Source organism: Cryptomeria japonica, chromosome 1 (genome assembly GCF_030272615.1).
Source record: "Cryptomeria japonica chromosome 1, Sugi_1.0, whole genome shotgun sequence".
Classification (NCBI taxonomy): Eukaryota; Viridiplantae; Streptophyta; class Pinopsida; order Cupressales; family Cupressaceae; genus Cryptomeria; species Cryptomeria japonica.
The window spans coordinates 508275707-508277963 of NC_081405.1; the positions used below are offsets into that span (position 1 = coordinate 508275707).

The 2257-nt window shown below is 34.0% G+C and overlaps 1 protein-coding gene across 1 annotated transcript; it reads left to right on the forward strand.

The window, feature by feature from the left end:
• The first annotated feature begins 736 nt into the window (after positions 1 to 736).
• On the forward strand, positions 737 to 2020 carry LOC131052277 (uncharacterized). Its single transcript, XM_057986904.2, has 5 exons — positions 737 to 846; positions 992 to 1162; positions 1276 to 1456; positions 1636 to 1820; positions 1906 to 2020. Exons 1-5 carry the CDS (start codon positions 766 to 768, stop codon positions 1954 to 1956), a joined length of 669 nt encoding a protein of 222 aa, XP_057842887.2. The 5' UTR covers positions 737 to 765; the 3' UTR covers positions 1957 to 2020.
• The last annotated feature ends 237 nt before the right edge of the window (positions 2021 to 2257 follow it).

The following is a 2257-nucleotide window of genomic DNA, read 5'->3' on the forward strand; positions in this document are numbered from 1 at the left end:
AATTTATTCAAAAGAATTAATTAAGATGATTAAACCCTTAAAAAATAATATACAAATGATTATTTAATTATATTTATCATAATATTTATTAATATAATATTTTAATTGATATTATATCATAATTTGATGGATGACGTTAACATATAATCACCATTACCAATTGTACTCAACCAATAGAAATACCATCTTAACATAAATGGGACAAAAAAATAAATGAAGAGAGATAAGTTAAGATATTAACGTGCATATACCTGAGTACGTGGATGCTGGATAGACCAGGGGGAGATATTTCCGTCGTTATTCATTTCTGTCCCAAAACAGTGCACTTCAGTTTTCTTTGTTTTACTTTTGCATTTTCATTGGCTGAAAATAGGATCTTGTTACTCATATCTGTCCAAAACAGTTCACTTCAGTTTTCTTTATTTTATTTTGCATTTTCATTGGGTGAAAATAGTTTCTTGTTTTTAATAAAGATAAACGGATCTACAATTCAAAAGTTTTACAACAACGGTTATCAGCCAAATAGACAAGAGAACAACCCAGAACAATCACGAAAATAGTAAATGTATCTTGTTCCAATGGAACAACCCAGAACAATCACGAAAATAGTATCTTGTTCCACCGAGTGAATCAGATATTATTGAGCTGAAAAGAGGCAAAAATGGATTCGATGCCGTACAACTGTTTACAAATTTCGAGAAGTTTTGGGTGTTATAAATGGTTGGATTGATAGTTATAAATGGGAGTTATAACTTGCTGAGATCCATGATATGCGTAGGGAATGCCCAAACCAGCATGAAACAGAAGAATGAGCAACCAGGGATTCATTCACAACACGCCAACCTGGTAAAATAGAAGACTAGTTTTTATTGTCTATTTTTTTTACAGAGGTGAACCAGTTTTTGCTACAACACAAGGTTTTCCTATGAGTTTTATATGGTTGTATTAGTGTTCAGGTTAATTTATATTAACAGCAGGTATGTATTTACAGTTGTTGGAGGATCCCACATCATCAGAATCATCATGGACCAATGAAAAACACAGCTTGCATCTCAATTCCATGGAGGACGCCTTTGTCTCACGTCTTTATACATATCCCTGTAAAAGATGGCGAGCAGATAGAGGAGAAATAGCCTCTGTATTTAGACTCGATTTAGATGAGGTTTGCTTTTTGAGCATCATTATGTGCCCTATGGTTCCACTATATTTTCTTCTTCTTTGATTTTGGATCTGAACATAGGATAGTGCTAAAAGAGATTAGTTGTGGGTGCATAGGAAGTTGAGTCTGGATTTTCCAATGGTCAAGAACTGTTTGGGTTTGCTGAGGAGAGCCAATTAAGTGAAAGTGAACCAGAGAAGCCTAGCCTATATCATGATGTTCAAAACAATTCAAAAGAGTGTGGATTGAAGGAGAAATGCAGCAGTAATGATACAATTCAGGAAAACGATAGAAATGGTTGGTTCTTTCCCCTTGAACAGATGATTTCGTTGAGAGATTGGTGAATCTAGGTTAACTTTTTTCATGGGTATTACCAATTTTTTTATTTCATCTGTTACTTTGCCTAGTAGATCTTCGGTTTTATTCATATGTTGTTGTAGATGAATGCCCATCATGCTGACATGAATGCCTGACAGGGAGAAGGAAGAAGAGGAAGTTACAACATCCAAACAGGGAAATAACAGATGTGTTCGAAGAAGTGCAGTCTAAATATAATGATGAACATGCAAGAAATTTCTATGCAGGGCGAGATCGGTTGACAGAAGATACAACTGTTTCAGAAACTTCAGTGAAAACCTTGAGTGACAACCAGGAGGATCAGGTATTATTTAGATCAGAATTATATTGAACTTATTGAGACTTGAAAATATTCATACAAATTCTAATTCAGGAAACTGCATTTTCAGAGCATTCCATTAAACAATGAGACATCTCCCAAGGAAGATGGCAAGCCCTGATAAGACTCGAACTTTTATGTCTTGATAATGTAATTGACTAGTTGGAGATATTTTAACCACTTAACTAATTGGAAGCTTTAATTGATCTTAATACCATTATGAACAAGAGATCCAAGGCAGCGAAGTTCCTGCCAAGCCTGGAAGAACAATTTTGATTAGTTTTGATTTGTTTTTGTTTGTGAATACATGACATTCGCTTTGGCAGAACAATTTTGTTTTGTTTTGATCTTTTTTATTTGTGAATAAATGGCATTCGCTTTGGCAGAACAATTTTGTTTTGTTTTTATAATACATAAGTAGT